This window comes from Lagopus muta, chromosome 1 (genome assembly GCF_023343835.1).
Source record: "Lagopus muta isolate bLagMut1 chromosome 1, bLagMut1 primary, whole genome shotgun sequence".
NCBI lineage: Eukaryota > Metazoa > Chordata > Aves > Galliformes > Phasianidae > Lagopus > Lagopus muta.
Window position 1 is genome coordinate 156,280,112 of NC_064433.1, and position 20,585 is coordinate 156,300,696.

A 20,585-nucleotide genomic window follows, 5' to 3' on the forward strand; every position below is an offset into this window, starting at 1 on the left:
TTTTGCCTTACATGAAAATACGTAGACCATGGAAGAATACACTTAGATATATTAGTGTCTGTATCCAATATACTCCCACATAAGTCTCATGCTTCTGTTGATGAGCAAAGGTAGTCTAGCATACTTGCATTTCTGAGTCCAGAGGGAATGGCTGATGTAGTACTGAGCCACACTCAGTAATCTTTGAAAAGTTGTGGCAGTCAGGTGAAGTCCCTAGTGACAATATAGCATCCATTTTTAAGAAGAGTAGAAAGGATGACTCTGGAAGTTATCAACTTGTCAGCCTCTGTGCTGGGGAAAGTCATGGAGCAGATACTTCTGAAAGCTGTGCTAAGGTACATGGAAGACAGGGAGGTGATATGGGACAACTAGCATGGTTTCATCAGTGGCAAGTTCTGTCTGACCAACCTGTTGGCTTTCTATGATAGCATGACTGCATCTATGGACAAGAGAAGAGCCACTGATGTCGTCTATGTGGATTTCAGTGAGGCCTTTGTAACATCCTCTCCAAACTGGAAATATGTGAATTTTTTTTGAGTTTTCAGTGGATGAGGTACTGGTTGCAAGCTTCTACCCACAGAGTACACAGTGGTCAGTGACTCAGTGTCCGAATGGAGATCAGTGATGAGTGATGTCATTTGGGGGTCAGGACTGGGACTGGTGGCCTTTAATATCTTTTTTAACAATATTAACAGATATCATTTTAAATAATTGAATGTTCCCAAAGGTTTTCTGATATTTGCTCTATTTGCTCATGTAACTTTCTGGCAAATCCTTATACACACGCATTCATTCATTCATTCATTTAAAAAAAAAAAAAAAAAAAAGACTATTATACACAAGTTATTTATTTAAGTGCTTAAAGGCATTTCTTACAGTCAAAATAATGAGAGCAACAGTGACGGTTGCTCTGTTTCTGTATAATTCTTCCTTTACTGACGTATTCTCCTTGATGCCTGCATTAGTAACCTGCTTAGGTCATATTCATTCCACTTGAGTAAGTATCTTTTAAGTTCACGATGTAATGTTGCAGATCATTAGATCAAGGTCATTTTTTTCACCTAATCATAGCAGCATCTTTAAATCTTGGGCCAAACGGATGACTATGCATCAGCAACAGTTTTAATAGCAAAAGCAGCAGAAAGTGTGTGTGTGGGGGGAAAATCCTTGTAATGATAAATATAGTATTCCTGCCTTTCTTCATGGTTTTAAATACTGGTATTATTCTAACTGTGAGGAAAAAATCCTTCTTAAGAAAATACCTGTATTGAACACAGAGGTGGTATTTTATTGTTTGGTTTTCTTGCAAGGTTTGTTTTTTGTTTGTTTGTTTGTTTTAGTTGATTGGTTAGGCATCCATTTCAGTGTCTGAGGCAATTTTCAATTTGTATATGCCATCATTCTTACATTTATATGTAGCTGAAATTGCAGAGGTTTCAGCAAAGCTACATTCTAATTTTACAAGCTTACAAATGATAACTAAAGGAAAAAAAATGGAATTTTGGAGTGTGCAGTGGTGTACTTAGCTAATTTTATCCACTAACCATCTGGATCATAAGAATTTATGTAAAAAAAGAAATTGAAATGAATATCAAGAATATTCATCAAAATCCTTAACTTCTTATCATTTGTCTTGCCACATGCATGGTACAGCCATAGTATGTTTCTCATATATACAGATATTAATAAAGTTCTGTTTCACCTGTCTTTTCCATATAATTTGTCTTCATTACTAATTAAAATAACTCATGCTTTTTTAGAGGTCTAGCCATCTGAAAAATCACAGAATCACAGAAGAGTTTGAGTTAGAATGGATCTTTAAAGGTCATCTAGTTCAACTGCCCTGCAATGAACAGAGACACCTACAGCTACACTGCTTGCTCATCCTGACCTTGAATGTCCTCAAGGATGGAGTTTCTGCCATTTCTCTGGCAGAAACTCCATCCTTACCCTTATTGTAAAACAAAACCAAAAAAACTCTTTCTTATACCCAATACCTAAATCTCCCCTTTTTTCATTAGAAACCATTTCCCCCTGGTCTATCACCACAGACCCTGCAAAAGAGTCTGTTCACTTCTTTCTTATAGCCCCCTTTAAGATAGTGACAGGCCACTTTCACATCTTTACAGTGCCTTCTCTTCTCCAGGCTTAACAACCCCAGCTCTCTCAGCCCGTCCTCATGGGGGAGGTGTTCTATCCCTTGGAAGTTGTGCCTGCATATGTTTGTGCAATAGAAATTACTGTAAATTACTATGAAATTACTATGAATTACTATGTTCATTGTAAGATCCTTGATTTTTCTATGTATGAAGGCTGCCCTGAAAGTAACGCCTCTTATTGTGTTGGCCCATGATTAAAGGGGCAAATGGTGGTGGTATGTCATTAGAGGTTGAATCTTCCCGACAATATTCTGTTACACTTTGTTGCTTGTGACAGATAGCAACTGAGGGGTAGTCTAACAAATTGGTGGCTGACACTGAAGTGCAAATGAAGCAAAGGTGTGTTACTGAATTCCTCCATGGGACAAATGGCACTCACTGACATTCATCAACACTTGTTAAATGTTTAGTTGTAGTTTCCAAGGAAATAGATCTGGCATTACTTTTGGAATGATGTATGTATTTTTTTTTGTTCTGCTTAATGTCCAATATCTTAAGGCAGTCTAATAAACCACAACTGAAAGAATAAGCTGCAATTGAATACAGATTAGATGTAATTTCATGCATTCTTTTTATACAGTTAAGATTATTTTAATTTGTGTCTTTGAATATTTTACTTGTATCAGGGTATTCCATTTGTTTTGTTTTACTGGAAAATGTCTATCTCTGGATAATTAATACATAATGTTGCTAAAAAAAAGAATGGGTTTTGCTGTATTTCATCATTTCATCATGATTTCATCATTTACATGTAATGTACCAAGTGCATCATTCTTTAATATCTTCTCTTTTCATATATGAAAATATTGTTATCTCTTAGTTATATTAGGTACCCAAGCACAGACAGTAAGAACAAAATGTATTTAGATACTGAAATGTTAAGAGCTGAAATACTCTGCCAGTGAGTGGCTACTTCTTGGAATGGATCGATCTGAAAAATGTCATGTTCTATTTACAGGACACAAGGTTCCTCAGTTCTGGGTTCCTCAGTTCAAGAAAGACAGGCAGCTGTCTCTTGAGACAGGCAAATGTGACGCCCATCTTCAAAAAGGGCTGGAAAAATGATCCTGGATGCTACAGACCTATCAGTCTCACCTCAGTGCCAGGGAAGTTTATGGAAAGGATAATCTTGGGAGCTATCGTGGATCAATTAAAAGTCAGCCAGGGGATCAGGCCCAGTCAGCATGGGTTCATGAATGGTAGATACTGTTTGACAAACGGGGGAAGTTTAGGTTATATATTAGGTGGAAGTTTTTCACTCAGAGGGTGGTGACGCACTGGAAGAGGTTGCCCAAGAAGGTTTGGATGCCCCATCCCTGGAGGCATTCAAGGCCAGGCTGGATGTGGCTCTGGGCAGCCTGGTCTAGTGGTTGGCGACCTGCATATAGCAGGGGAGTTGAAACTCAATGATCTTTGAGGTCCTTTTCAACCCAGGCCATTCTATGATTCTATGACTTCTTTCTATGACAACGTGACCTGCTTAGTGGATGAAGGTAAGGCTGTCGGTAAGGGTGGTTGAGAACATAGACTGAAATCAGCAGCCTGTTTCTATCCTGAATGTATTTGTTTTTCTTTAATTACGAGTAGTAAGTTTATGACATTCACTGCATTAGCGGACAAGGGATGTCATCTATCTGGACTTCAGTAAGGCCTTTCATAGGGTGGCCCACAACATCCTTCTCTCTACATTGGAAAGGTGTGGATTTGGTAGGTGGACTGTTCAGTGGATGAAGAACTGGCTGCAGGATTAAGTCCAGAGAGTGGTGATCAATGGCTCAATGTCTGGAGATTGATGATGAGCGGTGTTCCCCAGGGGTTGGTGCTGGGGCCGATACTCTTCAGTATCTTCATCAGTGATATTGACAGTGTGGTCGAGTGCACCCTCAGCAAGTTTGCTGACACAAAGCTATGGGGTGTGGTCAACACACCAGAAGGATGGAATACCATCCAGAGAGACCTAGACAGGCTTGAGCAGTGGGCCCAGGTAAATGTCATGAGGTTCAATAAATCCAAGTGCAAGGTCTTGAACCTGGGTCAAGGCAACTACAAATTCAAGCTGTGTGATGAAAGGATTGTGCACAACCCTGTCAAAAAGAACTTGAGGGTCCTGGTGGATGGCAAGCTGGGCATGAACCAGCAATGTGCCCTCTTAGCCCAGAAACCCAGCCATGTCTTGGGCTGCATCAAAAGAAGTGTGATCTGCAGGTTGAGAGAAGCGATCCTATCCCTCTACTCTGTGTTGGTGATACCTCACCTGGACTGCTGTGTCCAGATGTGGAGTCCTCGGTACAGAAATGACACAGACCTGTTGGAGCACATCCAGAGGTGGACCACAAAAATGATCCGCGGAATGGAACACCTCTCCTATGAGGACAGCTGAGAACTGGGGCTGTTCAGCTTGGAGAAGTGAAGGCTATTGAGGTGACATGATAGCAGCCTTTCAGTATCTAAAGGGGAACTACAGGAAAGAGGGGGATAAACTCTTTATTAAGGTCTGTGTTGATAGAACAAGGGGAATTGGATTCAAGCTCAAAGAAAGTAGATTTACATTAGATATGAGGAAAAAATCTTTTACAGTATGGGTGGTAAGGTATAGGAACTGGTTGCACTGAGATCTGGTCAATGCCCCATTCCTGGAGTCTTTCAAGGAGAGAATCATAGAATCATAGAACTGCTCAGGTTGGAAAAGACCTTGAAGATCAAGTCCAACTGCAACCTAACCATACTATACTAACTCTTAACAGCCCTCCACTAATTCATGTCCCTGAGCACCACATCTAAATGGATTTTAGAAATACTCAGGAATGGTGACTCAGCCAGCACCCTGGAGCTTACTCCAGTGCTTAACAACCCTTTCAGTAGAGAAGTGTTTCTTGATATCCAACCTAAACTTACTCTGGCACAACTTTAGGCCATTTTCCCTCATCCTGTCACCTCTCACCAGTGAGAAGAGACCAACCCCACTCTCAATGTAAGCACCTTTCAGATATTTCAAGAGAGCAATAAGGTCTCTCCTCACCTTCCTTTTCTCCAGATTAAGCAGCCCCAGTTCCTTCAGTTGCTCCTCGTAGGGCATATTCTCCAATCCCTTCACAAGCCTTGTTACCCTTCTTTGGATCTGCTCCAGCACCTCAATGTCCTTTCTGTACGCAGGTGCCCAAAACTGAATACAGTACTAGATGTGAGGCCTCAACAATGCCGAGTACAGGGGCAGGATGACTTCCCTAGTCCTGCTCTCCACACCATTCCTGATACAAGCCAGGATGCCATCAGCCTTCTTGGCCACCTGGGCACACTGCTGGCTCATATTGAGCCAAATGTCCTTCAGTACATCAAGCTTCCTTTCCATCAGGCAGTTTTTCAGCCACTTCTCCCCAAGACTGTAGGATTGCCTGTGGTTGCTGTGACCAAAATGCAGGACCCAACACTTGGCCCTATTGAAAATCATACAGTTAATCCAGTTTATCCAGGTTTGTAGTGCCTTTCTCCTGTCAGCCAGATCAACACTTCCTCCCAGTTTAGTGTTGTTGCTGGATAAGGTCCTGGTCTTGGCTGTGGATATCCCTGTTCATTGTAGGGCAATTGGACTAGGTGGTCTTCAGAGGTCTCTTCCAACTCTAAGGATTCTATGTTTGTTTGATATGTCACAGTTCTAAATGTGCTACCACATCATTGTTAATATAGCAAAATCCTATCTGAGTAAATTCAACAAGAAGCTCTTCATTAATCATTTTGGTTTCATTATGTCGCAGTTCTTCTGCTGTACCAATAGATTCTTATGAATACATCAGTTACTCTGAAAAGCCTACCAAAAATAAAATATACTGTTACATATATTCTAATATGTCTATATATTTGTTCATATAGACCCCCTTATTGACACTTCTGTTTCTGCAGTTTCCAGTTTTCTGTTTTCCTTCTGCTATCATACTATTATTATATAGGACTTGCTAATTTCTTCTTTTATATAAAGTCATATAAATATTGGTCAGTGTATAGAAAGTAAATATTGTTGCTGATATTGTAACTGAGGAAAGGACATAATTTCTACTAAAAAAAGAGTAGCATTTAAAGATGAATGCGAGACGAAAGTTATGTCAGCTTTCTACTGACAAGTAGAGAGATGAAACTTCAAGGAAAAATTGCAGTATATACAAAGGTTAACTTTAATGTGACTCATAATTTACTCTTAATTACTTACTGATTACCTCCTGTAAAAACAGACATTAATCATAGTCACTTTGACCTACCATAATGCATACACTACTACTGACCCGCTAAACCTTGTGGATGCTCCTTGTTCAGAATAAATATGGAAAAAGCTTCCTCGCATTTAAAATAAACAAACAAATAAATAAATAAATAAAAGTGTTAATACCCTTCTAGAGGCACTACATTGTTTTTACTCACATACGTAGACTTGCAATCTCTAGTTACTATCTCATTATTCTTTTAAATTAAAGCCTAGTATTTTATAAACATGATAATTTATTGTTACCAAAACTTAAGGTTTAGTTGTCTTTTTTTATGTTTTAACTTTGGGGGCTTTTCTTGTTTTCTTGTTTTTTTTTTTTTTTTTTTTTTTTTTTTTTTATTTATTTCTACCAGTTATACTTTTATCCATGATGACAAAAACTTCAATTATACATAATATAATATATAATACATAATACATTGTCAACGGTTTATGGGCTGGTTCGGCCCGGTTCTGTGACTAGTGGGGCAGAGGGATTTGAGGGATTTGTATGATGACATCATACGTATTATTATATGTGTAAGGTTGCCTTCATGATTACTACACCTTCATAGAGCTTCTTGCAAGTGAGCTTTTTCTCAGTGCTGTGCTGCATTATGATAATCAGTCCATCAGCTTGATGAAGCGCTCCTTTTCTGTCTATTCACCTTGTTTTGGTAGCACTAGTCGCGCTAGTGTCTCAGGCACTAGACATCAACACCCACTACCGGTTTTGGAAGAATATATGTGCAGGCAGAATCAGGAATTGCCCTTATGACTTTCTCTTTTAGAAACTCTTAAGTTCTCTGTTACTATATTATATTTATCTCTGAAACAGAGATATACACAAATACTCTGTTATACAATTTTCCCTGTTTTATGCAAAATGACATGTATATTTAATATATATATGTGCTTCTAGGTAAAATATATGCATTGGATATAGACATAAGTATGTGAATGTGTATTGAATATTAACTTGAATTCATTCTTGCTTTCAAGTTTTCAGCAACCTACATAGCAATGCTTGTCAGTAATACTGATTTAAGTATGGAAATGAATTGAAACCTCTAGTTTTTGACATCACATTTCACCTCATATCCACTTTCCTGCTTTCAGGCTCTACCCTGACAAAATTCTGGTGTCCTACCGCAGTGGAGTGTACACTAAGTTCACAGAGTAGCTCTTATTTCTCTGAAACCTTTTCTGACAATGTGACAGGACTACACAACAGGCACATCTTTAGAGCAGCTGGTGGATGCTATGGCCACAGTAGCTTGTATTACAATCTTATCTAGACACATTCTTGTCTTCCAATCTATAAAATAGATTTTTTTTTTCCCCCATTAGAAATAAAGGTTTGAGGAGAAGGAAGTATCTTGGCATTCATCTAATTCTTGTCCAAGTGGGGGACTGGATCATGAAGTGAGATTTATCAATATGAATGTGACTAGCTAATCAGCATCATCAAAAAAAGATCTGCAGGACAAAGAGCTCAAGATTATGCAGAAAATGAATGCTGGAAATTCCTGGCAATTCCCCAAAAGTCAACATTAATCTAGTATGAGAATAAGAATAGAACTAGCTTATTCAAAATCTTCCACGTTAATCAGGCAAAGTCCACTGCATTAGGATTCTCTGAAGCACATGCCTCTGGAAAATCTCTGGTGACTGTCACAGTGTAATGCAAAAAGCCTCACAGCTTTTCACACTGAAGCAGCCTAATGCATAAGTTTGGATTTCAATCCGGCACTTAGCTTGTGGAGCCTTTTGTATGCTAAAGTGTTGTCTGCAGTAGGGAAGGCCAGTGGCAGGAATCAAAATGTGAATATGCTTCTTGATGAACTTTTTGTACATCCATCAGAGGATGTGCACTGTGAAGAGAAACATTATTCACCACTGATCTCAGCATAAACCTCCAAACATTTGTCCATAAATTGTGCCTTTTGTTTTCTAATTTCTGAGGGACTATGCAGTGTTATGTTCAGCTGAAACTGACATGCAGAAGGAAATATAAAATGGAGCTCAGGATCTTCTACAAATGTGCAGTATCACAGAATGCTGAAATCTGGGAGCAACCTCTGGAGCTGATCAGGCCCAATTCTCCTGCTGAAGAAGGGCACCATAGAGGAGGTTGCCCAGTACCAGCATCATTTGTCCAGGCATTTTTTTAAGATCCTCAAGGAGTCCACAAGCTCTTTGGGGAATGTGCGCCAGTGCTCAGTGAACCGCACAGTAAAGAAATATTTTGTGATGTTCAGCTGGAACCTCCCGTGTTCCATTTTGTGCCTAATAGTCAATTTCTGGCAGTGGGCACCACTGAAAAAAATCTTGCTCTGTCCTTTTTGTATACTCCGTTCAGATATTTACAGACATTGATGAGATTCTCCCTGAGCTTTCTCCTCTCCAGGCTAAACAGTCCTAGAGGTCTCATCCTTTCATCATAGGATACATGCTGCATTACTATCCTCATCTTTGTGGCCCTTTGTTGGACTTTCCAGCAGCTCCATGTTTCTCCTGTACTGGGGAGCCCAAAACTGGTTGCAGTATTCCAGGTGCATCCTCATCAGTGCTATGTATAGGTAACCTATTCTGTCTTGCTAGCAACCTAGTGAAAGCAAGAAGACCATTGGGCTTTTTAGCATCAAGAGCTCATGCTAAGTCATGTTCAACTTGGTGTCCACTACAATCCCCAACACTGGAAATCTTTGATGAAAAGTCTTTAAAGTAAGATTTTCATAGTCAGCTAATGCCTGTTGTCCTGACCATTCTGCTGCCATTCACTTAGCAGTCAAGATCTGTAAGTTCTCTTGAGCTTCTACTATTGTTTTTGTCAATTAGTGCTCTGTAGTGCTTAGCATTTTTGTGATGTTAACATTTAGCAATGTAACAATGCTTTCTTTTTGAAATATAAGGAAACTGTAGAATATATGATGAATGAAATACCAATATTCCAATCTGTTATTGATTTTATATACCCAGAGGATGTAGCATTTAAGTAGCTAAGCACTTTTGAAAGGACTTAGTCAAGGTTTTGTCTCTTCTTTTTTCCTAGGTGCAAAAAATCAATTTACTTTCATGATCAAATAATAACATGTCCTTGAATTTATGATTTTGTCAGAAATAATAGCCACTTTTCTTCCTAGGCAAAAGTAGAAGTTTGTTCTGTTTTTTGACTGAGCATTTCCAGTACTTCTCAGTTTGTGTTGGAATGAAGAACAGTGTAAACATTATAAAAAGAACTAGGTTCAAAATGTGAACAGTGTAATTCTTAACTGCTTCTATCAAGAGTAAAGTTAATGAGTAGCTTTAGGGCTGTAAGCAAAGAGTAAATTCATGTAGTCAGATCCCCTATGTTGTAGTTCAGTATATTCAAAATTTGCATCTTGTCAATAGTCTCCAATTAAAGACATCCTGAGATCTCCACTGATTGTATCTTTCAGTGGTTTCACCACCTTCCCATTGGAGGATTTTTTCAAGTTAAATATTACACCTTCACATTCATAGCAACCAAAACAATTTAGATTAGAACACCACTAGGACAAGACATTCTTTCAATGCCAGATATCTAATCTGACACAACTGTCTGTTTTTAAACCAAGTGTAATCTCATTACTTCAACAGGGAATTGCTTAGTACTTACTGAAACTATTCATTGTGTGCCTGTGCTCTATTAAGTTTAAGAAAGTAGTTGCAAGACAAAAAAAATTGACTGATATAAAGGGAAGGCTTTCCTCTGTTTTCAAGTTTTAAAGAGTACTTTTATTTTTTTAGATCTGCTCAAAGTGAAAGAATTGCTAAGGTTTTAGTTCATGGCTATGTATATTTTTCATGAATAGCTGAAATAGGTTTTGATAGATTTTATTTTTTTTTTTTTCCCAGATAGGCAAAATGTTGTACTGCATAAACTGAGTTCACATATCTAGGAACTCTTCTGGATTAGGAGTCAAATATGGAACTTAATGATGCATTATGCCAAACTCTGACTTAACCAATATGATAAAATATATAGCTGAGCATAAATCAAAGTTTGTATTTGTTGTACTAGTAATACTTTGTGAAATCAGAATGACAAATCTTTTAAATGGCAATCTTTAGCATTAAGGTAGACTGCATTATAGCATACATTTGTTACAGTTTCAGATTAAATATTAATACATTCAGCATATAAAAACTTAAAGCATTATCAAATAGCTATATTAATGTATCACTATAATATGCCCTTCAGCACTGTAGAGAAAGCGTGCAATTTTGCTACTTCAGAACAAAAAATTAATACATTTGCACAAATCAATTTTAAATTAGAGACAAATAGATAAATAAACCTGTCTTTGTTAATCAAATGTGAAAATTTGTTTATATAATGTATGGTATCATAAAACTAGAGAGGGATTTAATATATCTGGTTGAATTGCACATAAGTTGCTCCAGAAGTAATGCGTCCTATTTACTTCCATGGAAACTACAATAGATGCAAAGAACATAACAACACTCTTAGATAGATCAAATTCTCAGTTACAAAACACTATTTTTCAACAGCCACCACCATTAGTTATGTATTTTGCTAAAATAAGAGAGAATTAGGTTAGGAGGAAAGTCATTACTCAGGGACTGGTGAGAGAGTACAACAGGCTGCCCAGAGAAGCTCTGGGTGCCCTGTCCCTGATGGTGTTCAAGGCCAGGTTGCATGGGGTCCTGGGCAGCCTGATCTGGTAGCTGGCAACTCAGCCCATTGCAGGGTGTTAGGACACAGTGATATTTGAGTTTCCTTCCATCCCAAGCCAGTCTATGATTCTGTGATTCCCATAATTGTATTCAGATAATAGGATGTGTTACTTATTCACTTTCTGAGATCTATACAAGCTCTTTAATATCTCTGGTTTTCTTAATTTTGTATCTAGTATTTAATGTTAAAAGTTACTTTTGTGATTAAATAATACCTTTCGAACTCACCTGTGGACCTGTAAATCAAATTACTAAGTTCAGAAGAAAATGTTCTTCAAATATTTTGTTAAAATTTACTTTGCAACAAAATCAGTTATCTCAGACAGTTATACTGCTGAAATGTAGAAGATCATAAGGGTAATGCATTGTTATTCAGGCTTACAATATTTTGATACTGGAGAGATGCTTTAGTTTGTTTTTTCAATTTCATAACTAACATTGTAATAGATAAAAAAGGTAGCCAATTTTATATACATTATCCTATTATTGTGTCTCATCAGGTGCTACAACTATTGAAAAGTATGATCTCAGAACAAATATATGGATCCAGGCTGGAGTGATGAATGGCAGGAGGCTTCAATTCGGTGTTGCTGTCATCGATGACAAGCTGTTTGTCATTGGAGGTCGTGATGGTTTAAAGACATTGAACACTGTTGAATGTTACAATCCAAAGACAAAAGCTTGGACTGTGTTACCACCAATGTCAACACATAGGCATGGTTTAGGTAAGGAAAAAAAAAAGTTTTAAAAATCTAACACATTTTTTCAGATAAGTAAATGATAATGCAAAATTTAGGTTTCTATAGCTATCATATCACATTCATCAGTATCAATAAAGATTTATATTGTGCTTGTTAGATCACTAAGAATATAGAGAAGACTAAGACACTTTTTTTGTGATTTAATGATGTATGAAAACTTAAGATAAAACAGCAAAAGAAACGGAAACTTTAGAAGATTGGTGGCAGAATGGCAAGGGTTGGAAAGGACCTCAAGGATCATGAATCTCCAACCCCCCCTGCCACATGCAGGGACACCAACCTCCACATTCAATACTAGACCAGGCTGCACAGGGCCCCATCCAGACTGGCCTTGAACACATCCAGAGATGGGGCATCCACAATCTCTCTGGGCAGCCTGTTCCAGTGCCGTGCCACTTTCTTTGTAAAGAACTTCCCCCTGACATTGAACCTAAATCTCCCCTCCCTCAACTTCAAACCATTTCCCCTTGTCCTGCAGTTATCAACCCTTACAAAGAGTTGATTCCCCTCCTGTTTGTAGGCTACCTTCAGGTACTGAAAGGCTACAATGAGGTCACCCCACAGCCTTCTGTTCTCCAGGCTGAACAAGCCCAGCTCCCTTAGCCTGTCTTCGTAGGGGAGGTACTCCAGTCCCCTGATCACCTTTGTGGCTCTCATCTGTACCCTCTCCAATAGATTTCTGTCTTTCTTGTACTGGGGGCTCCACACCTCGACACAGTACTCCAAATAGGGCCTCACAAGAGCAGAGTACAGGAGGACAATCACCTGCCTGTCCCTGATGGCCACCTCTCTTCTGATGGAGCCCAGGATACCATTTGCTTTCCGAGCTGCAAGGGCTGGCTCATGTTAAGCTTTTCATCTATCAGGACCCCCAGATCCTTCTCTGTGGGTCTGCTCTCAAGGACCGCTCCTTCCAGTCTGTCCAGATGCCTGGGATTCCTCCGGACCAAGTGCAAAACCTTGCACTTTGCTGTGTTGAACCTCATCAAGTTCACCCGGGCCCACCTTTCTAGCCTGTCAAGGTCCCTCTGAATGGCATCCCTTCCTACCACCATGTCAACTGCACTACTCAGCTTGGTGTCATCAGCAACCTTGTTGAGGGTACACTCAATTCCATCATTGATGTCATTGATAAAGATGTTAAACACCACTGGTCCCAAGACAGACCCCTGGGGGATGCCGCTCACTACCGGCCTCCACCTGGACATAGAGCCATTGATGTCCACCCTCTGTCTGCGGTCTTTCAACCAGTTTCTTATCCATTGGGTCGTCCACCCATCAAATCCACATCCCTCCAATTTGGAGATAAGGATGTGGTAGGGGACCATCTAAAGGCCTTGCTCTAGCCCAGGTAAATTACATTGGTCATCTTTCCCTTGTCCATCAATGCTGTCACTCCATCATAGAAGGCCACCAGACTGGTTAAGCATGACCTTCCTGTGGTGAAGCCGTGCTGGCTGTCTCAGATCACACGCTCATTCCACATGTGATCAAAAATATCATTCAGGAGGATCTGTTCCATGATCTTCCCAGACACAGAGGTGAGACTCACCAGCCTGTAATTCCCCAGGTCCTCCTTGCTCCCTTTCTTGTAAATGGGAGTGATACGACCCTTCCTCCAGTCATCCAGGACCTCACCTGACAGCCACGACTTTTGACGGAGAGTGTCTCAACAACCACCTCAGCCAGCTCCTTCAGAACCCTGGGATGCACGTCATCTAGCCCCACACACTTGTACACATTCAGTCTCATGAGGCAGCCTCGAACTTGCTCTGCCCTTACAGTTGGGGGGAACTCACCACCCCAGACCCCAGGTTTAGGGATGCCGGGCTCAGGGACATGAAAAATAATAGAATTCTGGCTGCCAGTGAAGACTGAGGCAAAGAACTCATTCAGTACGTCAGCCTTCTCTTTGTCCATTGAAGTGTGTTCTCCTTTTACATTTACCAAAGGAGGTACACTCACTTTGGCCTGTCTCTTCTGGCCAATGCACGTGTACAATGTCTTCCTATTGTTTTTCACATCTCTCACCAAGTTCAGTTCAGCCTGCACCTTGGCTTTCCTGATCCCATGTCCGCAAGTCCAGATGGCATCCCTGTATTCTTCTCAGGTGACACGCCCTTGTTTCCAGAGCTTGTACGCACCTTTCTTTGCCCTCAGCGCGCCCATTAGGTCCTTTCTGAGCCATGCCAGTTTCCTACCTCCTCTGCCTGCTTTCTTATTCAGTGGGAAGGAGAGCTCTTGTGATTTCAGGAAGGCATCCTTGAAGAGTAGCTGGCTCTCCTCAATATCTTTGTTTTTAAAGACAGCATCCCAGGGGATCTTGGCCAACAGTCCACTGAACTGCTTAAAGTTCACTCTTTCAAAGTTCAGGTACTCCTTCAGGTAGATCATAAGGCTGAGTAAGTCATTTACTGGTCACATCTTATACAAGTGCTGCCTCCATTGCCCAACACTGCAAAGACCAGGCTCTGGTACTCATGACAGCCAGTGACCTGCATACTAGCATCTTGTGTTGGGGCCTCAGTCTGAGTCTCCACACTTGCCTTAGCATCAGCAATCCTTTCAAGCATGCACGAGACCTCAGTCTGGGTCTCCACGCTCTTTTTGGCTGCAGTCTTCTTTGTGCGTGAGCACGCGACTTCCATCTGGGTCTCCACAATGTTTGTGGCAGTAGCCTTCCACCGGGGTGCAGCCATTGCAAACCAGCACGCACACTAACAGCACTAGATAGCCTTAACGAGGTGTGACTGATCAGCCCTGCCCTGCTGCCAGTAGTGCTGGCTCGGCCCTCACACCGTTGCCGGGTCGTTAACAGGAGCCCTCGCACTTACTACTCACCTGAGAGCGATAACAACCGTACTTGCTGTGTGGTCCCATGTATGGCTGACTTACAGTTTCTCCTCGTTGAAACAGCCCAGGTGATTCTCACACCCCGATTCCTCCTCTGTCCTTGAGGCTTTTTCTAGGCTACGGGAATGAACGCAGGGCCGTTGGCCTGCCAACGCCCCCGCCGCATCAGCTGCTCTCGCGAGAACTGCCCGGCTGAGAGCTGCCTGGCCGCTCTGTTGTCTTGCGGATCCCTGAGTGAGGGAGCCGGCCCAAACCTCCCCCGTACGTCGCGGTCGGTCGCTGCGGTTCTGGCTGGAGCAGCTCTGAAGCAGCGAACCTCGGCATGAAGCTGTTTCGAAGTATTATATTTTTTTCAGTTATACAACGTGATAGGAAATATGCTCATGAATATACACACGTCAGTAATGAACATAATGCTTTACATAATGCTTTATACTTTACAGAGTATTTGTAGCAATAGTTTAATAGTGGTTAATAGAAATAGAAAATTATTGTCTTTAAATTTAATTTAGATTTACTTAATATGTCTACATCTAAGCTAGTTATCTTTATTTCTTTTCAGTGCAGAAAAAAAAAGATTTCTAAACTGCAAAGTGTCGTATATATCTTAAATATCTTCCTTGCAATAAAATGTGTCACATCTTAGAATAAAATTTGCCTATACGTATTCGTGCACAGGCTTTTGATATATTGACCTGATTTTGACTTCTCAATAGTACTACAAGGTAAAGTGGTTTTCTTAGGGTATGTAATGATATGAGGTTTAAATTAATAGAACTTTAAGTCCAGTGAAGACAATAGACTTATGTGATGAACTACAAATATGGAGTTAAAATTAATGCACTCCATACACAAATTTTGTTCCAATTCTGAAAAAATGTTTGTCCACGATTTTATTGTGAATTGTTAATCATTTTATTGATTTTTAAAAAAAATTTTTTTTTTCTTTTTTTTTTTTTCCTGACCATACCAGGAAATGTGCTATTAGCTAATTCTGGTGTCTTTGATACTAATATTTAATATCAAATAGGGCATAAGACATTATGGAATAAAAAAGAGAATGTGAAGCCAGAAAACAATGAATGAAAATGGGTATCAGAAAGAGAAAAATCAAATTAAAACTTTTATAGCTACAGTAGAAAGTAACTGAAAGAACAAAAAGGGAAGAGGGAGTATAAAAATATATTTTGAGTGATGAATTCAGAAAATAAAAAGGAAAAAGGAAGAAGCTGTACAGAGGAAGAAGAGGGAAGGAAGAAATAAGGAATTAGTGGTAGGCTGAATGTAAATGCTTTGGTCCATAAGCCAGAACAAGTAGCACTTTTCACCTTATAAGTTATGACAAGTCAACTTCAGTGCAAAATAAATTGAAGCACTTTGTAGAAAAAGTCATTCGTGTGCCTCTAGAAAAGCTGTGGGTTCTTTCCATGTGTTGTCAGCAGGTGCAGTGTATACAATCACAGAACCACAGAATATCACGGATTGGAAGGGACCTTGAAATATTGTCTGGTTCAATCCCCCTGCCAGTGGAGGAGCAGCTAGATCATGTCACACAGGAATGCATCCAGGCAGGTTTTGAATGTCTCCAGAGAAGGAGACCCTACAACCTCTCTGGACAGCCTGTTCCAATGTTCTGTCACCCTCAACATGAAGCTTTTTTTAATATTTATGTGGAACCTTCTGTGTTCCAGCTTGCATGCATTGCCCCTTGTCCTATCATTGGATGTCATTGAGAGGAGCCTGGCTCCATTCTCATGATACTCACCTTTACATATTTATAAATATTAATGAGGTCACCCCTCAGTCTCCTCCAAGCTAAAAAGACCCAGCTCCCTCAGCCTTTCCTTGTAACGGAGATGCTCCACTCCCTTAACCATCTTTGTGGCTCTGTGCTGGGCCCTCCCAAGCAGTTCCTTGTCCTGCCTGAACTGAGGAGCCCAGAACTGGACACAGTACTCCAGATGCCGTCTCACTAGGGCAGAGTAGAAGGGGAGGAGAACCTCTCTCGACCTACTAACCACTCCAGGTCGCCACTGGCCTTCTTAGCACAAGTGCACAGTGCTGGGCTGATGATCATCCTGCTGTCCACCAGAACCCCCAGGTCCCTTTCCCCAATAGTGTTCAAATGTGATGGATTTTAACTGACATCTGAATTCCAAATGCAGCTGTGTATTTAACACGTCACATTCCTAAAACTTACAATACTAGGGAGGTCCAAATGTTTATCAAATACTTTATTTTTCTTAGTAATTTTAATTCGTAAAGAAGACCATTCTCTAAATAATATAAAACCTTGAAGTCAATGCTTTCATTTATCTAAATCTTCTCCACTACATTTTAAGTACAAGACAGAATAAAGCCTCATTTCCTAAATTATGGAGTGCAATTAAGTTTTAATTGTTTTAAATTTGCATAAAATATGAATGAAAACAAAATGATAATTCAAAAATAGTGGCATCAGGTTTTCATCTTTTATTCAGATCACAAATCATTGTGAGATTTATATGCAGCCTTTCACATGGCAGACTCATGAAATCACAGTGCAGTGGCAATTATTTACAGCATTTTTTTTTTAATTAAAACTTATTAGTAGATATAATACTTAAGAGTATTAAAACCAGGATAAATATATGATATTTATTGCTAGTGGGCTTGAGACCTTACTGACTGATGATCTACACTTTGGCTTAATTCTTAGATCATGATAAAATTCAGGAGGAAAATACATATTAAAATATAAATGTGTTGACTAATCTAAGCCCATATTTTTTCAGTCATAAAATGATGTTTCATAATATATATTATTTTTGTTGGCTTCAAAGACTTGAAGTTCATAAAATGTTTTCCAAATAGTTTTTGAATTTTCAAAAAGCAGTTTTTGTTTATCAAATATTTTTAGGCATATTTGCAAGCTCTACCTACAGTATTAGGAAATTGAAAATGTAGAGCAGGATTTATCCTCCTGGAGGCAGATGAACATCTGAATAGGGCATTTGAAGTGGCACGTTTCCATTTCCATTCATGACAAGAACTCAGCGCAATTAGAACGATTTATGACCTGGGAGAGGTTCCTGCCTTTCAAGATACAACAAAGATCACTGAGGAGACTGTGAATTAAAAATCTGTTCCCTAAACCTCATTTCTGTATGTATGTATGAATTTATTTATTCATTAATCCATTTATTAAGTAAGGCCCATATCAGTTCTGTCTCTACTGGAAATTGATTGCAAATCTATTGGCATGCTTTCTTATTTTATATTTCTTTTGATATAGTTATAAATGAAAAGCACTGTTATATTGGAAAGTACTTACTGTGTGATTATCAGAGAGCATCTTGACTTGGCTCAATAGTTCATTTATTTCAGTAATGGTCTGTCATCTCTCATGTTTGCCATTTATATGTGATTGCTGTTGACTAATTGAAAGATGTTTTCATAATTTCCAACATGTCCATGAACTCCTTGTTGGGTTAGATTAAATCTGTTACTATTTGTTCATTACTTTTTGATTGATTGTAAGGTAACATTGTTTTTAGCAATCATAGTTCAGTCACTGTCTTCACAAAAAGATGAGAAGGCAGCCAATAGGAGTTATTAAGAAATGTTAACTTATAGATAGAATGTTTTCCAGAAGTTAATATCTTTTATTTTTTCTTCAAATCTCAGCGTTCTGAAAATAGACAGTAATTGTGTAAAATGTCAGCAGATTTTTAAAATGTGCTTTCAATGCAAATATCAGAAAAAAAGTTTCAGATACTAGATAGCTTGATGGATCCATAACAGCAAAGCAATATCTGATTCACATTGAAACAGGTGTTGATTATAGCAGAAATTACGCTGATTAAAGATGCAGATTATCAAGTGAATATGGAGTCCGATCAACTTTCTCCATGGGAAATAAACTTTGCTTGGAAACCTAGCTGCTGAAGGGTGGGTGTTGTCAGGTATTTTTTAAACACTTTAGCTAGGAAAACAGAGCTTGTCAGAAAGTAGCATGTGGGGTAGGCATTTAGACAGACTGTCTAGAGGTTTAGCATTTTCATAAAACGTTTAGCAGGCAATTATTGCAGTTCAACACTGGAAATATAAAGATGTATGGCACTGGTCCTTAAACCTAAATTGAAGGATAACTTCAAGTGAGTCAGAGTTCAACTCTCATCTTCTATATGAAAAAAACTTCTGTTGTGGCAATGATGTTATTTTAGATGGTATTGAAGCACCAGTAAATACATGTTTCACAGAATCACAGAATTGTAGGAGTTGGAAGGGACCTCTAGAGATCAAGACCAACCCCCTTGCCAAAGCAGGTTCCCTAAACCAGGTCACACAGGTAGGCGCCCAGGCGAAGACTTGAATATCTCCAGAGAAGGAGACTCCACAACCCCCCTGGGCAGCCTGTTCCAGTGCTCCGTCATCCTCATTTGTGCAGAACTTCCTATGCTGCAGCTTATGTCCGTTTCCCCTTGTCCTGTCTCCACGTACCACTGAAAAGAGACTGGCCCCACCACTATGGCCCCCACACCTCAGATATTTATAAACCTGGATTAGATCCCCTCACAGTTGTCTTTTCTCAAAGCTAAACAGACCCAGTTTACTTAGCTTTCTTCATAGGGGAGATGCTCCAGGCCCTTCACCATCTTCATGGCCCTCCGCTGGACTCTTTCCAAGAGATCCCTGTCTTTTTTGTACTGGGGAGCCCAGAACTGGACGCAGTACTCCAGATGAGGCCTTACCAAGGCAGAGTAGAGGGGGAGGATCACCTCCCTCGACCTGCTGGCCACGCTCTTTTTAATGCACCCCAGGATGCCATTGGCCTTTTTGGCCACAAGGGCACACTGCTGGCTCATGGCCAACCTGTCGTCCACCAGGACGCCCAGGTCCCTCTCTGTAGAGCTCCTCTCCAGCAGCTCATCCTCAAGCCTGTACTGGTGCATGCAATTATTCCTCTTTAGGTGTAAGATTCTACACTTGCTCTTGTTGAACCTCATCCGGTTTCTTACCGTCCAGCTCTCCAGCCTGTCCAATTTGTTGAATTTATACAAAAAGGCATTCAAGGCAAAGGAAAAAGATGTGAAGTAGAATAGGAATGTAAATAAAAGCTTGATAGAGTCTTAACAGTTACACCTATGTTAACTGTAAAACATAAAAATGTTGAGAATAAAGGGATCTCTATTCTTCTTCCTCTGCTAGCTTGGGGGTTTGCATCTTCTTTCTGTATACCACGATTCTGGATACAGAAGACAATAAAAATTGCAAATTCACATATTTCATTAAAAGACAAAAAAAAAAAAAAAAAAGTATGTTATTAAAAAGAAAAGTTTTACAGCAAAATAATTCCAATTTTTCAGTATGCTGTGTGTCTATGGAACAAACCGTTATGAGGAGAAAACAAAGCACAGAGATCAGCAGACAGGTGGATGAAAATTTGAGATTCCATTATGGACACAGAGACAGATATGAACCTCCAGTGTCCTAATGGGCAGCAGGTGAGAGATAAAAGTCAAGAAGAAAAAAATGTAGGTAAAATGCAGAAAATTATTTTAGCATTAAGGACAAAAAAAATGATGTTATCATACCCTGTCGGTATGCTAAAATTGTAATTATTTATGATCAAGTGTTAAAAAAGTACTATAAGCACACCAACTACTAACAATTTTTGAAAATTATTAAAAGTATAAGTTGTTTTTTTGTTTGTTTGTTTTGTTTTTCATAATATTTGCTATACTGACAAAAGCAAGATCACTGGATAGAGGAAACTTTTCTAGATCTTACTTGTAGAATATTCTGATAATCATCAATTGCTCATTTCACAGACATGTATTTGTTTATTTTTAATCATTCAACCCCAGTAAT

General features: G+C 39.4%; 1 protein-coding gene across 1 annotated transcript in view; it reads left to right on the forward strand.

Moving 5' to 3' along the window:
* The window catches only part of KLHL1 (kelch like family member 1), a 221,030-nt gene that overhangs the window by 173,965 nt on the left and 26,480 nt on the right, over positions 1-20,585 (forward strand). The window contains exon 7 of the mRNA XM_048934404.1: positions 11,619-11,843. Within this exon, the coding sequence (XP_048790361.1) occupies positions 11,619-11,843 (225 nt within the window). The remainder of the gene's footprint in view (positions 1-11,618; positions 11,844-20,585) is intronic.